The following is a 20028-nucleotide window of genomic DNA, read 5'->3' as shown; positions in this document are numbered from 1 at the left end:
TTTAGTAGAGACGGGGTTTCACCTTGTTACCCAGGATGGTCTCGACCTCCTAACCTCATGATCCACCCGCCTCAGCCTCCCAAAGTGCTGGGATTACAGGCATGAGCCACTGCGCCCGGCCCCTTATTCTTTTTTTAATGTTTACTCTTTTTTTTTTCTTTCTGCTCTCTTTGCCACAACCATAGTTTTGGGTAATTTCTTTTAAATGAAGCTTCCCTTATCTCATGGGTTACTTACAAAGATGATAAGGAACTCCAAAGGCCTCTGTACTTAACAATGCTTCTGATCCTGCTCCTCTGGGTTGAAACCCGGGTGCCGCCAAGATGCCGGCTTACCACTCTTCTCTCATGGATCCTGACATCAAACTCATCGGAAACAAGGCACTGTTGCCTATCAGAAGTCAATTCAAACGACCTGCCCCCAGAGAGACAAAAGATACAGATATTGTGGATGAAGCATCTATTACTTCAAGGCCAATATCTTCTTCAAAAATTATGAAGTTAAGAATGAAGCTGATAGGACCTTGATATATATAATGATATATATTACTCTCTACATTTCTGAATGTCTGAAGAAACTCCAAAAGTGCAATTCCAAAAGCCAAGGTGAGAAAGAAATGTATAAACTGGGAATCACTAATTTTCCCATTCCTGGAAAGCCTGGTTTTCCACTTAACGCAATTTATGCCAAACCTGCAAACAAACAGGAAGATGAAGTGATGAGAGCCTATTTACAACAGCTAAGGCAAGAGACCGGACTGAGACTTTGTGAGAAAGTTTTCGACTCTCAGAATGAGAAACCCAGCAAGTGGAGGACTTGCTTTGTGAAGAGACAGTTCATGAATAAGTCTTTCAGGACCCGGGCAGTGAAGGGAGCCCGGGCAGCCACCCAGAGCCCTGGGCAGCATTTTCCATCAAGATGTACACAATCTTTTGCCTTTATTTCGTAAAGTTTTATACAGAAGAGAGAAGAGCATGTCTTTACTTGAAAAACTCTTGATCAAGAATTTGGGTGGGAGAAAAGAAAGTGGGTTATCAAGGGTGATTTGAAATTTTCTGCAGCATTAAGCTGGCGCTTAATAAGTAATAATAAAGAAATTTCTAACATTCAAAAAAAAAAACAAGCTTCCTTTGTAACAGTTCTGATATTCAAAATGAACAAATGAGACAAATCTCTTCAGGAGTCTCTACCTATGAAATTACCTTGAGAACATTGCCTTTTACATTCCTGAATCTTCCATGAAAGCTTGGGTTTTATTATTGGATTCTTTGCTTCCTGAGGTAATGTGAATTTCATTTCTGGGAATTTGGAAGTGATTTTTTGGTAACACTTTAGTTGTTTCCATTTCCTTGTGTCTGAGAAAAGGTACATTGCAATAATGGAACAGGGCTCTTGGGAAGATTTATTTTGACTTTTCCTCATTCATGGGCTTGGTGTGCTTCTCCTTCCCCTGAGGGGTCTCCACAGTCTCTGGTGTACCACAGAGGAGCATTTGGGCCTTTCCTTTCCACTCCTCTTTCGAAGAGGGGAATTCAGAACACTGGCATTATATGAGGGGAGAAGAGGTAGGATCTGATCAGCAAATTGTCTCATCTGCAGTTTAGTTACTGTAATTTGGTTTTATCAAGGGGGACACAGGTCGGTAGCCTCCAGCTTGGCTTCTCTCCTTCCTCCTCTGCTCTCAGCACTGGGTGGTGGTAGGAGGGGGATGTGGGGTGGGGGAAAACTTCATAAACATCTTCCCTGGGTGGACACAAATTATGAACAGAAAAGCCATCACTATTCTTACCACAATGGCATTAAGTATCTCAGATCAATAGCACACCCAACTGTGGAGTTCACATAAGCTGGTCAATGTTAGAACTCTTAGAAAAGTGAGGCCACTCAGATGTAAATTAGCATGGGTGCAGATGGGAGAAACCACCACCACGAGAAGTTTCTTAGAAGTGCTTCAGCAAGCCTTCAAGTTAAGCCCTCAATTACTAAAATAGGAGAAGGAAATACAGGATGAGCTGTACTTGGCCACTTCAAATTGGGCAAAGTAGGAGGAGTCGTGATAGAGATGGATAAGGCCTGGGGGAAGAATTCACTTCTAACCTGATGCTGTCACCCACTCTGGACATGTTCAGAAGGCATTCATGGGGGCAGATGGGGGTCTAAATAATCCCTCAGCACATGGACATCAGGCTGTGTGCCAGGTGCTGGGAGCACAGGGATGTGGAAGGCACCATCCAGCCTCAAGGGGCCTCCAAGACAGGGGGAGACAGACAAAGCCATCAACGTAGTGCAGAGTGCTAAGCACTGAGGCAAGGAGCAATAGCAAGTACAGAGGGCATCTAAGTCAGGACAAAGGGAGGGGCAGGTCACGAATACTTCCTGCTGGGGAGGCTGGAGGTGACTTCTGAATAGAATGTATGAGGCGGATGAGGACAGACAGCATCCGAGAAAGCAGAGAGGCTTTTAAGAAACAGTGCACGAGGCTGTGTAAGAGATGAGAGGGAGAGTAGTGGCTATGTGATGATCTTCAAGAGGTGGGGCCTTGTATGGTCTAAGAAACAAGGTTGTTCTTTGTCCTGAAATCCACGAAGAGTCCCAAGGGATTTAAAAGTGGTGATGGTGGAATGGTAGGGAGAGTTTGCATGATCACTGCTGCATTCTAGAAAGTCCACAGACAGGAAATGTGTTAGCTGGGTTAGATACAGTAAGACTATCAGAGGAATTCAGGAGAGACAAGGGCCTGAATGACACCACTGGGAACAGAGGCCGGCCTCAGAAGACTGTTAAGGGGGTAAAGCTACAGGTCTCTGAGACAGACTGGGTAGGATTTAGGTTATCTGTGCTGACAGAGTGTAATGTAGCCCCATGACTCCCACTTAGAGTGTGGGCAGGACCTGTGACTTGATTCTAGCCAAGATAATATGGCAAAGGTGGAGGGTTTTAGCAGATGTGATTAAGGTCCCAAATCAGTTGATTCTGAGTTAGGCAAAATGAATTCCGCCAACAACCTGAGGCAGCTTTGAAGCAGCTCTTTCCCCAGTTGACCTTCCAGATGAGAATACAACCTTCCACAACTGGGCTGTAGCACTGTGAATCCCTGAGCACAGGACCTAGCTGAGCTGTGTCCAGATTCCTGACCCAGGAAACTGCAAGATGATATATGTGTATTGCTTTAAGCTGCTAAGTTTGCATTAATTTGTTATGGAGCAATAGAAAACTAATACAACATCCAAGGGTCCTGGGGTTGCCACCCTAGGAATAGCTGGTGAGCAAGATAGTCAAAGCTAGCACTTAGAGAGAATTTACTATATTTGTGATACGCCAGGAATGGCACTAAAATTTCACATGGCTGTGATTACCCACAATAGTAAGCTGTACTAACCATTGTACAAAGGAGTCCTCCTCTTGAGAGAGGTGAGCAGGAGAATCCATGTTTAGTAGCACATGGTTGCTGATCTTTTTTTTCCCAAGCCCAGGCAAACAATCCTCAATCAGAAAGCAAGTGATTTGTGCTTTAGAAATTCCAGAATCTGTGGGCCCTTAATCAAGGACTCTCTTTCTTTAGTCACTGCCAGCTGGATTTTAGCAAGCAGCATGAAGCCTATGGAATTTTATGTTTCCAGCAGACAGCAATGAGCCTCAAGACATTTTGGAATGCATCTCCCATTACATCTTCCACGAAATGACTCTCCCTAAAGGGAAGGCAAGAAATATTAAGACATTTTTCATTACTTACTCAGTTTTATTTAGGTGGACACAACAGTGAGGAACTCAAACATGGTTTGACCTTTATCTACAGACACAGCAGCCTGGATTTTCAGCCTTTCATTCCTTTTAAATGAAAGTCAGCAGGCTCAAAATGCAGAGCTTGGCTAAGTGACTTCTGGGGAAATATGAAATATAGTAGTGATAACCACCAAGGGCTTTCAAATTCTTGTGTTCTTCTAAGGATCCTTTCCTAACACCATGATTTGTTCTCATCTTTGTGGAAATGAAACCAAGATGGTCTTAATTTGTAAAGTCCTTTTTCATCTGTTGGCAGTCTTCTTACAAAGGATGCAGCAAAAAGAACACATTTTTCTTTCAAAGTTTTGAAGAAATATAGTCATTAAAAAGAATTTAAATTATGCCTAGAGCACCACTTTACAGAATACCATTAAATTGTAATTACATGCTTTTAAAAAGCCAACTTGTTAAAGAGGAGCTGATGGTTTCAGTTTTTGTAGGGAACACTTGTAACACTGCAGAATTCTACAAGGGCTTTCTCCTCTGGTGGGCAGGGAAAAAACCACTCAAGTCATGAGAAACTTTTATAGCTTTCAGGAACTTGAAGAACAATTGCTGATTACATTTCATGCTTTAGTGACGAAGTATTTTTACAGCTAAAAGAGGAACCCAGAAACATAATACATTTCATTTAAAGCAGGCAGAAAAACCAACCACAAATTAATATCTATTGTATTCCACATGGCACTATATAATCATTGTCAATCGTTTTAAATGGTTTCACTTTATTTGTGAAAAATAAAGCCAAAATGCCAACAACTTCCAAGAAGGAACCATTTCATCATCTCCATCCCCTCAGATAAAACCTCAATTACTGGTAATTGTACATTTCCATCAATATCCCTTTTAAAGAGGTTTATTCTGAGGAATTACAGAGACCAGGAGCTTTAAAAGCTTCAATTTCCCTAATCACTGAGAGGCAATCTTGAACTTGTATTGAACTTGGAAAGCGGTCAAGACTCACTCCATAATAAGAAGTTAAGGACTGTCACTACTTAAAGTGGAAACCTATTCATTTGCAGAAATAGTCCTCTTTCTACCAAGAGGCTAACGAGCCTCCCCTCCCCTTCTCCTTTCTAAAATAAAATCAGTTTGCCTTCTAAAATCAAATAACAGTTGCCAACAAATTAGGATTTATCCTAAGAGTTTGTCCATTCATTTCAACAAACATTTGAAGAATGCCTCATCTGGGCCAGTCTCTGTTTTAAGCACTTGCGATATAGCAGTGCATAAAAATTCTCACCCTTACAAACCTTTGATTGACCCAGGACTGACAGTAAGCAAAACAAACCAAACACGAGCACATTTTAAAAAGGTGTCTAAAAACCTGCCTGATAGCTGAGCTAATTCTCATAGGCACAAACTGCCCTGACCTGAGCTCACTCTTGGACAAGCAGTTCCCACAAATGAAACTAAACATGCAAACCAGACCCACTGTACAGGTGGAAGTTTCCAGCTTTCTCACAGTACAAGTGTAAGGTAGGACGCAGCATTTTATAGCGTTACGTCCTTCCTCCCCACATTCCTGTGAGGCGGAACAAGAACAATTACTTGACCCTGGAGGAAGATGACGCCTTGTGGTTAGGGAGAGAACAGCAGTTCATGCTGGCTGCCTGGTCTTTCCAGGGCCGCTGCTGCCCAGGCTTCTACTGACCTTGTTAGGTCTGATTCTAGAAAATGAAGGCAGGTACTCAAAAGGTACAGTTCACCCAGAAGAATGTAAATGTGACTGAGCTAAGCAAACGTACAGCTGAGTCTTAGTGTTGGGGGAAGTAGCTTTCATGAAGGCAAAGGGAGCCCCATTCTCTGCCGTGTGGCTTGCTCTTCAGCCGTTGGAGTGCAGCTTTTTCAGAGGCGTGGACTAAAATGACCTCCTAAGGTGCACTGAAAATGCTGGCTGTAGATCTGAGGAGAGGGTCCATAGCTATAAAAATATTTGCAAGGGGGTTGTAACCCCTCGAAGTTTAAGAACCTCTATGTTGGAAGTCTCTGCCTATCCCTTTGTAAAAGTGAAGATGTGTTGGAACGCTGCTTTCACAGTACTCTATGTCCCTCCCAGTTGCAACAATGTTGTTTCCAGCCTGGTTGAGCAGCTTGCTGGTGGTTTACTAGGCAGACATGAGCCAGAAACAAAATCAGCAACCCTGGAGTGGTCATTTAGGATCTGTTTGTCTCCTTTTACAAAGCAATGAGTGTTTTATAAAAGCATTTCTCCTCAGGAAACTGGCTCCTCAAAAGTCATTCTCCAAGCCAGCAGCTCACAGTAGATGGATGAGTTTACCTGTCCTAATAATACTTTTTATTATAATACTTTTATTACTGATACTTTATTATAATACTTTTATTACTGATACTGATACCTAATAATACTTTTATTAGATGAAATGTATCCCCAGGCCTCCACATCAGCCTTCTGGGGCCCTGACAGTTGTTTACCAGTAGCTCCACAACCTCCACAGGCTTGTTCTCTCATCCCTGTGAGGGAAGGTTCAAAAGGCAACTGGATCCCTTACTATTCAAAATCACTGTGACTATTTCACGCAAACTTCAACCTAGAGGATTTGCAGCTAAAGAACCTTAAGGTGGTCATCTGCCTCTGGGAAAAATGATTACTATATTCTCAAAACCAGCAGTTACAGGAACTATAGGAGAGAAAACAAAAACAATGTGCCCTCTCCCAAGAACATAGAGCATTTGCTAGGAGTTTTCTGGCATAGCCTTTACTGTGGCTACGCTTTCTCCTCTTAGGCAACAGCCCATGTTTCTGCTGCCTTTTACTGGACTCTGAAGTCCTCAAGGATGGGACCTGCCTATGCGTATCTGCACATCCAACTTGCTACTGGTGCCTGGGACATCACAGACCCTACTGGAGTTCAGAGAGTGGGAAGGGCTTGGAGACTTCCTGGTCTCCTAAAATATCAATTTTTACCATTTCAAAATACAAATTAAGGATAGTCTACAGAAGATGAAGCTTTTCGTAAAAAAAAAAAAAAATCATATCCTAGAAAATGTATCTCGTAAATCTTTTTAAATTTTCAAAAGAAACCAGTGTAGAAACTTGTGATGGAACATCTCAGATACGGCAATATAATAATTTTGCAAATTCCATTATTTAGGTTACTGCCATTTCTAAGTCACAGAATAATTCAACAGTAATAAATATCATGTAACAGAATAATTTAACGCACTGATTGCTACTTTGATATTTATCATCAGCTTTCCATTTCAGAAAACATCACAGAAGTACAAATAAAATCTGCTTTTCTGAATATTCCGAAAGGCAGACAGCAGCTTATATAATTTCCGTTCTTCAGAAAACAGTAATTAGATTATGTAAACAACTGTCCGTAAGAGCTAAAAGTAAACTTGGAGGTTCCTGAGGATTACTGAACTTATGCAACATGCTAACTTTCTAAGACTAAAACTGGGAAGTTCCACAGATGTTAAAGATTTGTGTGTGTGTGTGTAAAATGTGAACATAGGATCTATTTACACAGTTGGAATTGGGAACAGTTTTTAACATGTTCTGAATCAGCTTTAAATGTTTACGAAATAAGCTTACATTTGTCTTATCCAACCATTTATAATCTTTATTCTATAATTCTCCGCCAGTGCTAGAATTTTCTTCCCAAATGGCCTCAATTCGGACACTGAATAAACGATAATGAATTTTTTAAAGCTGTGCTTAAATATAAACAAAATAAACCGCTAAGTTTTTCTGGCTCCAAGCACGCCATATGAAGCACGCCAATGTCACTTATGTGCCCTGATCACATTCAGGCAAAGTGTTCTTCACTTTAAATACTCCTGTGTTCCATTATTGTTTAAGTAAAATCCTATTTCAAATGCCTTTGATAACAGAGAAACCGCCTGTAGACAAACTCTTTGAAAGTGACTGAATTAATGTCTTCTGTGATGTCAGATTTCCCCACTGGGCTCTTTCGGAAGCATTCTTCCTGAATTGAAGTCACTGTGAATATCCTTTAGATTTCGTCTTGTTAACTCAGTTTTCAGTCAGAGCAGCACTTGGGCCTGCTGCCCTTCAAGGCACAGTGCAACAAATAGTGGTTACGGGATTTCCATCAGCCAAGGTTGACAACTAACAATGTAAAGAGAGCTCGAGTGTGGGCCAAGGCATCGGACCTTACACCTAACTTAGGACATAGGTCGACCTATGGATCATTAGCCAGTGAATGCTTTTCTTGTCTAACAGTCTTTAAGGGCACATAAGAAACTCACGTTAAATTATATCCTGACATATTATTATTCCACGAAAACAAAACAAATCTTCCAAAGTGCTTGTTTTCCAGTAGCTCTGGGTCTTGTCTCACCACGGGTACAGAAAGGTATTGCTCCGAGGCTCTGACAGGGCTACTGCTCTTGACTAATTGTTCTTGTCTTTCTGCTTTTCATTTGATGAGGACTTACACATAGTTACTTGCTGCAGTTTACTTATCTCTCAGGTGCTTCCTATGGGAAGTTCATAAACCATTCTTCCATAACCTTTTGTTGATCACCATTTCCATTAGGGACTCAATAAGACATGCTCAGTATCTCCACCAAGAACCATTTATTGCAAACCAGCTGTGAAACCAACAGGGATGCTTTAGCCAAATTAAATCCCATGTCACAGAAGTCACAGATTTACAGCTCAAGGAAAAAAATCATCAGCAAGAAGAATCCAGAAGTCTCTGTCGGGCATTCTTCTCTCCATTATTTGCTTTAGTTTCACTGTCTATGTTCATAGCTGTCAAAATTGAAAACAAATATTTATGACAGAAATATAGCAGGAATTACCAATACTAATCAATTTTTCTTCTGCCAAAAATTCCTCTCACAGTCTATACCATGTTTTGCTTCTTGGCCTAACTAAAAGAATCAATAAACTTTTAGTCCCCTTTGAAAGAGAAAGTCAGAGAGTAACAGAGAAGGAGATCAGAGGTACAGAGAGGAAAGCCAGTAAGATAAGACAAAAATAAGCAAGAAAGACAAGGAAGATTGCTGAGCGAGAGAGAGTGTGAGACAGACAGAGAAGAGGGAAAAACCAGAAAAAGCACAGAAGTTATTCTTCTTTGGAAATGTAGAGCAGCACCAATTCTTTTCCTGTCTCTCCTTATACTGAGGGGTTCCCACTCCCCCTACACCGCACCTTGGTATTAAGGTTTTTAATGCTTGGAAATGGTTTAAATGATGGGCAGGGTAAAGACTGTCAATATTCCCACAAGGCTGCTGCAAAGGCTCTCGGTGGACTCCCGTAGCCTCTGCCAAAAGCAAACCCTACCTTGGAGCTCTGCCGTCTGGTTCCCCTGCTCCTCTCTCATCTCTGCAGACATGGGAGTTTTGCCATCAACAACATCCATCTTGATCATGCCAAGGTTTGTCAGGAGTAGCATTGGGTCGATCCCCTGACCACTGCTCTTAATATTCTCCAGTACCTTAAGACACTTGTATGACTTGACCTCACTTATATTTTCCTCCAAGAAGAGATTGTAGAGGCTCAAATCGTTGTACCCTTCAGATTTGAAATGCATAACATCAAAAGTGGGGAGGATTTCGTACACTTTGAGAACATCTGTCTTCTGTCGGAATGGAACAAACAGCGTGTAGACAACCACGGGAGCCAGCAGGACATAAACCACAAGGTTAATGACACTGAGCAACTGGAAGATGCCCACGGCAATGAGTTTGCACTGAAACTGATCGGGCACGGTGCTGTCGTTTCTCAGGATCCCTGATTTGATGCTGCACACAAACTCGTCTGAGAGTGAGGAGAGGCTGAAGTAATAGCCCAGGTAGATACACGCTAACAGTATAATGATGAGTGTCAGCAGGCGGCAGCTAATGTACTTGATGATTAAATTATTAGAATTTTTCTTTGTCTTCAAGTACTGCTCCACAATTGGGTACTTGAAGTGGCTGTCAGATACCTCCCACAAACTAAAAAATAAAGGAAACAAAAATAACTTAGGCACTCATCAAGACCATCAAATATTAAAGGCAGATACACATTCAACAATGTCACACTAAAAATTTCAAACACCCATACTTCTTTACCTACAACGTCAGTAGAGTAGTCAAAAATAAAATCCGTTTAAAAGAGGAGGAAGAAAAGGAATAATAAAATGCTTTTCCCCTTAATATTTAACAGAAGGCCTAGTTGATTAAATGAGTTAATATTTGGAAATTTTTAGAGTGATGCCTGGCATCTGGTAAATCCTAAATACGTGTAAACATGCGCCTCTTACAGGCGAGGGGTGGGACAACTCAGGGGGTATGGGCAAAAACTATGGGGTCTAAAGGGCATGGTTCAGTTCCCAGACTCTCACTTACAGCTACAGAAGAGTGTTTTTATCCAGAATAAAAGTGGAGGAGGAGGTTAACAAATGCACTAGTAATGTTGCTCTGAGGGTTAAAGGAGATAATGTACTTAAATAACTCAATACGGTGTGTGAGATATATTAAATATTCAAAAAATGATGGCTCTATTATTCCAATTATTCAATAACAAGAACCAAAAGAAGGTTGTGAAAAGGCAAGCCACAACCTACTCATTCCCCATTTCTCTCTCATCCTTTGCTCAGCTGCCTTGAAATCCTCTGTGCGTCTCCATTAAGGAGTTAAATAGATCAAAGCAAGCAAGCTTCATATAGCACCTCAATCTGTTACCCCTACAAGAACTGCATTTTTAAAATGAGAAGGTAACGTTTCACTCATCAAGGGAAAGAGTCTTGACAGAAGGATAAACAAATGGGTGGGATGGGTCGCAGTGAGATTTGGGGAGAGTGGACATCCCGGGATACTACAGGCTGTCACTAGGTGCATGACGTCCCCCTGCTTCCACTCCTGCCCCGCCTCCTAGCAATGAGAACTCTGGGCCCAGACTGGCAGTAGAAGGGCAGAGAATTTGTCCTACAAAACCCGATGAGCTGCCTGCTGGGGCTAAGTTACCTTTGCCCTAAGTTCTCGGTAACACCTGGAACTGAGCAGGCTCCATCTCTCATGTCAAGGTCACGCACACTCTTTGCAGCCTTAATTGCACGGTTGTAAACTTTGTCAAGTTCTTCCATGATAAACTTCAAGTCTGAGCAAATATGAGGAGCAGCTGCGAAACGCCAGAACAGTGGGGGCAGGTACAGGAGGATCGCAAAGAGCAGCAGGATGTAGGGGAAAAACTGAAAAACAAGAGAACAAATCATGGGCTTAACAAACCCCCCATGCAGTAACCTATGGCGCCAAGTGATGCTCTCATTTTCTCACATCTTGAGACAAATGTGCATTGTGGAAATTGGGCTCATTCCCTAATAACTACTTCTTATGGCTAAATTCCCCTGTCCAGGTAATACCTGTCACAGGTAACTACCTATTTTTTTTTCTTCCATAGGTATTAATTTGAAGTAATCAGCAACTGCATGGTGACACATGGTGTGTACGTTCTAATCACAGAAGGAAAATAAAAAAATAAAATTACTCCCGTTCCCTGAACAAAATCCCAGTTAAGAAACCTGCAGCTATCACGAAGGCTTCTGCTGGGTTTTTGTTAATTTTTATGGTTTTAAGAAGCAACTAAGGCATACGGCTCCATTTTTGCCCTCCTCTGGAATCTGGGAAAATGCCAAAGAAACATGTAACTTCCCCCAAAACAAATTAGAAAAGCTTCGACTTCAGTGATTCAGTAATCATCCCAATAAGACAGCTGAAATAAGCAGTTGAATTCACAGAATGCGGAATGAATGTGGAACAGACTTTGAAGGCAGTCCAACACCCTCATTGTATAGTTGGATAAACTTGGGCTCAGAGAGGCCATCCACAACGGGCAAGGGAATCAAGAGGAGAGCATCCACATCAGGGTGCAGACACACACCAAACAAGAGGGGATTCACACGTCAGAGAGGGTGAGGAGCACCCCAGTAACCAGGACCACCAGTTGGTCAGAGGTGGCTTAGCCTCAGCAGAAGACTTAGGAAGACTGTAAATTGCAGTCAGTGCAGATCTGAATTGAAGCTCAGCATTGTGGCCTTGGGCAGTGAGGTCACCGAGTCTCTGACCCTCAGTTTCCTTATGTATGAAATGGTCATGGAATAGAGGTGTCATGAAGATTAAAGGAGATAATTGATGGAAAATGCTTAGCAAAGGGCCTGGCATAGAACAGGCACTCAAACACTCCAGGTAACCACAAAAAGGTTAGCTAGGTGGACACGTTATGTTCAGTCCTCACAGCAACCCTGCCAGGGACTCTATAGATGGCTCCATTCTGCAAATGGGAAGAGAAAGCCGGGAGCAGTTTCTGGGCCCAGATCACAAAGCTGGTAAGTGAGAGTCAGACTATGTTGCCAACCTCTCTGACCCCAGAGACATCTTTTTCCAATCTAACACACTCTCAATTACTTTACTCCTCTGGAAAACTTCTCCTTACTTTTGGATGGGTCTATCTCCACCATTTCTCAGAGTTGTAATGGACGAGGCCATGATGGCCGTAAGTTGACATGAAACCCTCCCCCCAAAACATTTCTGGGAGTGGACGGCAGCCCCCACAACATGGCCCTCACTGTAATTTCAGATGTACACAGCATTCCCATAAGGCCCTCACTCAGTTTCCCCCATTGCTAATGACTCATATTTCTGTGATATATTTGTTAAGACTAAGAAGCCAACATCGGCACATTATCAGAAACTAAACTTCAGACTTTTATTTGTCAAGTACAGTAGTAGTTTTTCCCCTACTGTCCTCTTCCTGTTCCAAGATCCAATCCAGGGTACTCACTGCATTTAGTTGCCATGTCTCCCTAGACTCCTTGGTTTTGTGACAGTTCTTCAATCTTTCCTTGTTTTTAAATGCATAAAATAATATATATATAGGTTCACAAAGGAAATAGAGCACTGGTATACAGTTACCAAAATATTAATATTTTGCATCCACTTCTTTATTCATACTTAAATTAGGATCTAGCAGATGATCTAACAGCTATTGAAACTTTGAAGTAGTGAAGAGTAAACGATATTCCAGGATATCTGTGATTTTCTGTGGGTGACAAACTCACAGGTACTGCTAATATCACTATGGATTGTTGCCTACATAAAAACTTTCTTAATGCTAAATTTTAGTAGGAAGTGAATAAAAAACAAAGCTGTCATATATTTTCCTATCCTAGTTTGCAGGCCTCCTGTCACTATCACAGACCCACGTAAGGAATCTCTGCCCTAGACGCAAGACAGAAATAAGCACAAATGACCCCAAAACTTTGCAAAGCCCTCTTACCAAGACAGCTGCTTTACTTTGGCATTCTGGCACGGGATGAGGTGTTTCAAAAGTATTAACCCAATTTGCAAAGGGCTGCTACACAATGACACACAAAGCAGGCTGTGATTAGCTGAATTTTGGCTGCATAATTCATAGCTGGCTGTGGGGAGAAGGAATGTTCATTTAATTCTTGCCCAATCGGAAGGGTGCCCATTAGTTTAAAAACATAACTGCATGACACAGAGTTTCTGCTGCTTCCATAACCACGAAAGCCAGGCATTCTATCTGGGAACCACAGGGAGAAAACTTTTTCTAACATCTGTATAAGTCACTTTTGTTTCAAAGCTATTTGAATAATGGCATTTCACTTCGAACTGTTCCCTTGAATTAAAAAGTGACTATTTACAGTCTGTGGTATTTTTAAACATGCCCAAGTGGTACAATAATTTGGTACAATAAGTGGTACAATGAATAGCTCAGCATAGCTCATTGTAATTAGAAAAACAAATTACATATTGGGTGTAAATTTCCCTAAAATAGCCTTGTACCTTGATCACCACTATAATAACATCATTTAATGCCCCATCTCTTGGTTTTCTCCACACTAAAACCTCTTTTTATTTTTTTTCCCACCAAAATAAAAAGGCAACTTTCAGTGAGTCTATAAAAATGCAGTAAAACAAGAAATAAGAATCCAAAAAAACACAAAATTACAGTCTTTAATTTCAAATAAGAAATATGGAAAAGCTGCAGGGCTTTGAGGGTGCATCTGCAGATGGAAACAGCTTTGTTCATAAGCTGCGTCAACTCCACATTAGGCCTGGGATGCTCAGCATCTCTTGAAACCATGATGGCACTATTCTGCATGATGTTCGAGTGAGTATTGAGCTCTTCCAAGAATAGGGAAACTTCTCAAATCATTGTGGGACCAAGCAGCTGTCCAACTACAATTTTCAGTTTATCTGCCTTAAAAATGTGTGCTGTTTCTGGAATGGGTTATAGTTAAAACAACAGAAACCTCCAGATGGAAGGAACCTAGAGGGTGAGCAGTACAACTTCCCTCCATATTCAAATCCTCTCTACCTCATTGAAGGCAAAGAACCATCCAATTCGGACTGAACAACTCCTCCCCTAAAATGCATGTGACCACCTCATCTTAGGGGATTAAGTGCAGATGGGTAAATTCACTCAAAAACATCTCCTGGGGACCTGCTATGTGCTAGGCAGTGGGCTGGATGCATGGCCCCCACAGACTAGGCACAGAGTCTGCCCCAAGATTACACAGGACAGGTGGGAACACAAGCTGATAATTAAATCATCAAAACATGTAGGTACTAAGCACTGAGGGAACAGAAAAGTCCCTGGGGAGGTGGTCAGGGACGCTTCATAAAAGAGGTAACACCTGAACTATGTCTTAAAGTACAGTGCGGCAATAAAATAAAGCCTTATGTTAAGACTCAGCACAAATGTCACCTCTGTGGCCCTTTGGAATCCTCTTTCCTCTGCTTGGAATCCTTTCCTCCTTGTTTGTCTGTTGAATTCTCACTCATCCAGAGCACCAAGGTAAATGAACAAGCCTGTGAGTGAGGAAGTAGACAGAGCAGAGGCTGGAAGGGTGTGCTGGGTTGAATACTGCCCCCCAACCCTAACTGATGACCACCTGGAACCTCAGAGTGTGGTACTGTTTGGAAATAGGTCTTTGCAAATATAATTAGTTAAATTAAGATAAGGTCATGATAAATTAGGGTGGGTCCTAATCCAATGACTTGTGTCCTTATCAGAAGGCCAAATGAAGACACAGAGACAAACAGGAAGAAGCCTGTGATGACAGAGGTAGAGACTGGAGTGATGCATCTACCACCCTAGGAACACAGAGGACTGCCAGCAGCCACCAGGAACTAGAAGAAAGCACATCACAGACTCTCCCTGAAAGCACCAAAAGGAGCCAATTCTGGCAACACCTTGATTGTGGACTTCTGGCCTCCAAAACTAGGAGGAAATACATTTCTGTTGTAATTTGTTATAGCAGATCTAGGAAACTCACAAGAAGTGTAAGCAGAGACTGAATTAAGAGGGCCACAAATTCCCACACCATACACAATGGGGTACCACTGGTAGAGGGCAAAATCAAATATATTCCAGAAAACCACTACAGAGGCAAAGAAGAAACACATGGGAAGGAGAGAGACCAGGCAGGAGGTCACTGTGGCAGAGAGGCAGGAAGAGAAGACAGATCTGAGAGCAACAGATGGGGGAGACATACACTTCAGTGTCCACACAGAAGAGGGGGACGGAAAAGGAGAAGAACTGAGGATCACGCCGGGTGTGTAGCTCATGCAAGGGCATGACGGGGTGGAACCTTCAGGTGAAATAAATGAAGAGTCCCAGATTCAGAGCAGACGGGAGTGAGGTGGGAGGCAGACCTGAGAAGATGAGAAATTTTGAATATGAGATACCTGCAGTCAAAACGCCCTGGTTTGTAGTAGATAACTGAAAATAAAGGAAAAGAATCTAGCTGTACAATTCAGGATTTGGCAGCACATATGTGGTCAAAGCCAACTGTATGGTTAAGATCATCCTAGGAGAATGGGCAGAAGGAGAAGACCAGAAGACCACGAACAGGCCTGAGACCCTATAACATTTAAGGGTCAGGCAAAAAGCGAATCTTGGAAGAAATGGAGAAAAGCAGTCAGAAAGTAGGAAGTAGGTAAACCAAGAACATCCTGCACTGGGGAAGTGGAGTAAAAAGATGCATGAAGGATGTCTGTTCTGGCTATATGCTGTTCAGGTAATACCGCACTTACAGACAATCCTAGACAGCGGGAGTCAAGAGTGAACAGCTACCCCAGAAAGCTAATGTGCACTCCCTGAGAAGCTTACAGAAGGCAGAAAATACAGATGGCATGGCTTCTATACAGCACCAAAGGTGCTGTGGTTTGCATTGGGTGACATTCTGGAGTGCAGCTGGAGGGAACCCATCATGGGGAGAGCCCTGGAGAAGACAGCGAGCAAAGTATCTGTTCACAGAAGGAGGAAAAGATGCCTACCAAGATAAGTAGAACCAAGTGACAAGGAGCAGCCTTCCCACGGATCTATGAAATGCAATGAATTGTCCTATGAGGCAAGGAGCTCCCTTTCAATACAGTTTGTGATCATCTGGGAGAGCTTGAGTATTCCAGATTAAGGGTCCATAGGGTTTTCTTGTAAAGGGCCAGAGAGTAAATATTACAGGTTTGAGAGCTACATGGTCTCTGTTGCAGCTGCTCAACTCTGCCATTATAGTGCAAAAGCAGCCACAGATAATGTGTGAACAAATGGGGCACAGTTGTGTTCCAATAAAATTTTATTTACAAAAACAGGTATGGACTGATTTGGCTCAAGCATGTGTGTCCTAGTCTGCCAACCCTGGCTCTGGATTCTTGCTTCTCAAAGAGTGGTGTGGTCCATAGACCACAAACCTCAGTTATCACCTGGCAGTCTGTTATAAATGCAGAATTGCAGGTCCGTATCAGACCTGCTGAATCAGAGCCTAAAGTTCAACAAAATCCCCAGGTGATCTGCATGCACAGAGAATTTGAGAAATGGTGTAGATGGGTGGTTCCCACATTGTACGGCAAGATGGGCTCACATTAGAATCTCCTGGGAAGCCGATAAAAACCACATTCCTGACCTTAACCACAGAAGCTCCAACCTAATGGCCTGGATGGCCTCGGGAGCCTGAATTTTCACAAGGCCACTCTGGCAATGCTAAGGTTTGGAAGCCTCTGGTCTGAAAGCCTCAGAGGATTCCTCCAGCCAAGTTTCTATGAGTCTACTTAAGAGAAATAAAGATTTGCCCACTCTCTTAATTTTGTTCTTGTTTTTCTTATTGTTTTTTTCAGTCAAAAACGGACTTTCCTGTTTCAGAGAGAAATCTTACTAATAGTTGCCTCCTGCATTCTAAACTTGAACAAAGGGAAGAGAACACTCAAAGGAAAAAAAAGCCAGTTCTCAAGCAGTGTTAGAGCGCCACCTACTGGGTGGCCCCCCTGACTGTACCCACATCTCCAGCAAAGGCCTCACAGTCTGTCCTTAGAGGTCATCAGTAGTGCATGGAGTGGGAGAGAAAGGGAGGAGGAAGACAGGGAGAAATCAAAGGCGGTTGGGGAGAAATGACACCATTGATCATACCAGTGTCATACCAGTGCTGACTTAAATATTACACTGAATAACTTCTTTGGGGTAACTGAGCTCTCCTAACTTCAGCATCAGAATTAAATTGAGAAGTGCTGAATAAACCCTGTGCCTCTAATCCCCCATCCTTTGTCAGGATGCTCCTGGAGAACCAAGTCTGGTTCTGAACAGGACACACAGCGACCTCACTGCCCTCTTCCCTTCCGCATATAGTCTTCAAGCACCCACTATGGACTACGCATTGTCTCAGGGGTACATGGATAAACAAGACATGGTCATGGTCTCTGCCTGCATAAAGCTTACAGTCTTAAGAGATAAAGAATTAATAAAGCAGAATTATGGCAAGATATTTTCATGTCAAGCTTCCATTTTATTTGAAAGTGCTTGGGGAAGGCCTTGGAGGGCAGGAGGCAGAGATAGGGAGTGGGATGCCTGAAGTTAGTTTCAAGTGACAGCAAGTTCAGAATGAGGTGGCCACAGGAACTCATGATGGAGATGGAAATGGAAAGGAGGTAAAAGTTCTTGCAGATGAGACAGAGACTGAGGCTAGATGTGCCATCCAGGAGGACACAGAAGTCACCTTGGGGTGATGAAGGAGGATGAGCATGACTGAGTCCTGAATGAATGAGGGGTGACTGGGAGAATGACAGCAATGAGGAGGGCATGGGGAAGGCATAGCCAGTATCCAGAACAGCTAAGGAACTGAGTTTTCTATGAAGAAACATAGCAAGGTAAGAAATACAGGCATGGGAAGAAATTACACAAGTCCATGAGCACACTGAACTGAGGACCTCCTGGGTCAACAGTGGGCTCCCCTGCTGGACAGCTCTTCTGCCAGAAAGACTCTCCTTGTGTTGAACTGCAGCTCATCAGCAGGTGACCATCACCTACAGGCTACAGTCCAGAATTCTCAAGCCACAGAAGTTAGAACTGGACCTTCTCACATGGGAAACATGTCTGAAATCTGAAGGAGGCTGTGGGCTCACCTGCCATCTGGCTGTGCAACCTCAGAAAAGGCACTGATCACTCTGGCCCTCGGAGCCTGAATGAGAGGACCCTAACAGCTTAACAGTCCCGAGTCTGCTCAGTGTGGAGAAGCCACAAGAAAACCTTTTTATCTTTGAAAGAGAATCCAGCAATTCCACTTTGGGGTATGTATCCAAAAGAAACAAAGTGAGGACTCGAACAGATGTTCACAGCAGCAATATTCACAATAGCCAGTAAGTGCAAGCAACCCAAGTATGCGCTGACGAATGGATAAACAAAATCTCGTACAAATTTACAATGGGATGTTATTCAGTCTTAAAAAGGAAGGAGATTTTGATGTATGTTACCACATTAATGAACTGTGAAAACATTTTCTTAAGTGAGATAAGCCAGACACAAAAGGACAAATACTGTATGGTTTCACTTATATGAGGTATCTAGAATAGGCAAATGCAGAGACAGAAAACAGAATGGAGGTTGCCAGGGGCTGGGGGGATGGGGAAATGGAAAATTACTGCTTAATGGATGCAGGTCTCAGTTTGGGAAGATGAAAAATTCAGGAGATGGATAATGGCGATAGTTTCGCAACAATGTAAATGTACTTAATGCCACTGGGCTATATACCTACAAAGAGAAAGGTAAATTTTATGTTAGGTATATTTTATCAAAAAAGAAAAAGAAAAACTTGAAAAAGAGATCAACGTAGAAATAAAGCAGCTGCGATTACTGAATCTGGCCTAAGAAAGCCATGCACTAATATTCCTATCTGGTATAGGTTTTATTTCTCCAATTAGGCTGAATCTTCATTTCTCTCTAACTCCTGGCATTACCAACCAAATCCCACAAATTTGATGGCTTAAAACCACAGAAATTTTTTCTTTCATGGTTTTAGAGGTGAGGAGTTCAAAATCAAGGTGCTAGCAGGGCCATGCTCCCTCCCGAGTCTCCATGGCAGGATCCTCCCAGCATCTTCCAGCTTCCAGTCGCCCCAGCATTCCTTGGCTTGGCAGCATAACTCCAATCCAGCCCCCTGTGGGCATGCGGCTGTTTTCTCCCTCAGTGTCTTCATGTTGTCTTCCCTCTGAGCATGTCTGTGTCCAAATTCCCCTCTTCTTATGAGGATAGCAGTCATACTGAGTTAAAGGCCCACCCTACTGCAGTAAGACCCCATCTTAACTAATTACATCTGCAATAATTATATTTCCAAATAAGGTGTCACAGTTTAGGGCACACTGGGTTAAAACTTCGACATATCTTTTGGGTGACACAATTCACCCCATGATACCACCCAAATGTAGAGTTAGCCTAAGTCTCAGTCCTCACCTTACTCGCACTCTTGGCAGCATCTGACACAGGTTATCACAGTGACACCATCTTTCTTTACAAGATACCCTGCCTTTCAAGCATACAGCACACTGTTTAACTTTCCTCATCACCCCACCTCTCTGTGTCTCCTCTGTTGACTGGTCCTACCCCACCCTCTCTCCATGTTGGAGCAGCCCTCAGACCTTGCCCCTGTCTACATATAATCACCCCCTAAGAAACCCCATCCACTCCTATAGCTTTAAACACTATTTTCTGACAATCTGCCATATCTATAGCTCTACTCTAGCCTGCAATCTCCAGATACCATATCTCACTGCCCACCTGACACATCCTCTGGACCACAGCACCTGATTCAACATGTTCAAGCAGAACTCTTTGATTTTCCTCCAAAATCTGCTTCTTCACCAGGCTTCTTCAAGTGTCATGAAGGTATAATTCCATCCGGTGCCTGAAACCTTGGTCATGTCCTTAATCCTGATCTTTCTCTCATCTTCCCATGTCCAATCAGCACATCTTGTTAC

The 20028-nt window shown here is 42.6% G+C and overlaps 1 protein-coding gene and 1 pseudogene across 1 annotated transcript in view; one reads left to right on the top strand and one right to left on the bottom strand.

Annotated features, from left to right (window-relative positions):
• The first annotated feature begins 290 nt into the window (after nucleotides 1–290).
• Nucleotides 291–869, top strand: LOC100610943 (actin-related protein 2/3 complex subunit 3-like; annotated as a pseudogene).
• Nucleotides 870–4488: 3619 nt separating this feature from the next.
• Nucleotides 4489–20028, bottom strand: part of PANX1 (pannexin 1) — a 57541-nt gene continuing 42001 nt past the window's right edge. Inside the window, exons 3-5 of the mRNA XM_522150.8 lie at nucleotides 10732–10955; nucleotides 9065–9720; nucleotides 4489–8530 (exon numbers count right to left, since the gene is read on the bottom strand). Of these exons, the coding sequence (XP_522150.2) occupies nucleotides 8451–8530; nucleotides 9065–9720; nucleotides 10732–10955 (960 nt within the window). The 3' untranslated portion in view covers nucleotides 4489–8450. The remainder of the gene's footprint in view (nucleotides 8531–9064; nucleotides 9721–10731; nucleotides 10956–20028) is intronic.

This window comes from Pan troglodytes, chromosome 9 (assembly GCF_028858775.2).
Source record: "Pan troglodytes isolate AG18354 chromosome 9, NHGRI_mPanTro3-v2.0_pri, whole genome shotgun sequence".
Classification (NCBI taxonomy): domain Eukaryota; kingdom Metazoa; phylum Chordata; class Mammalia; order Primates; family Hominidae; genus Pan; species Pan troglodytes.
The sequence above is the reverse complement of the archived record's forward strand: the minus strand, read 5'-3'. Positions and strand labels throughout refer to the sequence as shown.